This window comes from Eimeria mitis, genomic scaffold (genome assembly GCF_000499745.2).
Source record: "Eimeria mitis Houghton genomic scaffold, Emh_scaff6704, whole genome shotgun sequence".
Lineage (NCBI taxonomy): Eukaryota > Apicomplexa > Conoidasida > Eucoccidiorida > Eimeriidae > Eimeria > Eimeria mitis.
Genome location: NW_013574832.1, coordinates 1,415 through 2,250, shown reverse-complemented (window position 1 = coordinate 2,250; position 836 = coordinate 1,415). Strand labels below are relative to the sequence as shown.

Below are 836 nucleotides of genomic sequence, written 5' to 3'. Positions count from 1 at the left end.
CTTGTATTCTTTGTTTAACATCTAAACCCTAAACCCTAACCCCTAAACCCTAAAACCCTCAAAAAAACCCCAAACCCTAAACCCTAAACCCTAACCCCTCAAAAAAACCCCAAACCCTAAACCCTAAACCCTAAACCCTAAACCCTTTCTCACCACAATAATATAATTATCATTAGTAACAGCACCCCTGATGATATTAGCAGCTTGTATTCTTTGTTTAACATCTAAACCCTAAACCCTAACCCCTAACCCCTCAAAAGAACCCCAAACCCTAAACCCTAAACCCTAAACCCTAAACCCTAAACCCTAAACCCTCGCCCCTGACTTACAACAATAATATAATTATCATTAGTAACAGCACCCCTGATGATATTAGCAGCTTGTATTCTTTGTTTTACATCTAAACCCTAACCCCTAAAACCCTAAACCCTAACCCCTAACCCCTCAAAAGAACCCCAAACCCTAAACCCTAAACCCTAAACCCTCAAAAAAACCCTAAACCCTTTCTCACCACAATAATATAATTATCATTAGTAACAGCACCCCTGATGATATTAGCAGCTTGTATTCTTTGTTTAACATCTAAATAAGAAGAAGGTTCATCAAACATTAAAACATTTGCATGCTGCATGCATGCAGCCCCAATACAAAATCTTTGTAGTTCTCCGCCAGATAAATCAATTACATTTCTTTTTAGTAAGTGACGAAGCTCTAATAAATCTATTAATTCTTCTATTCTAGATAAAGAAGAGACAGAAGAGACAGAAGAGGAGACAGCTGAGGAGACAGCTGAGGAGACAGCTGAAGAGGAGACAGCTGAAGAGGAGACAGATGAG

The 836-nt window shown here is 38.8% G+C and overlaps 1 protein-coding gene across 1 annotated transcript in view; it reads left to right on the top strand.

Moving 5' to 3' along the window:
- Positions 1-548: 548 nt before the first annotated feature.
- The window catches only part of EMH_0088710 (uncharacterized protein), a gene marked incomplete at both ends in the record, with an annotated part of 555 nt that continues 267 nt past the window's right edge, over positions 549-836 (top strand). The window contains 2 exons of the mRNA XM_013501330.1: positions 549-564; positions 742-836. Of these exons, the coding sequence (XP_013356784.1) occupies positions 549-564; positions 742-836 (111 nt within the window). The remainder of the gene's footprint in view (positions 565-741) is intronic.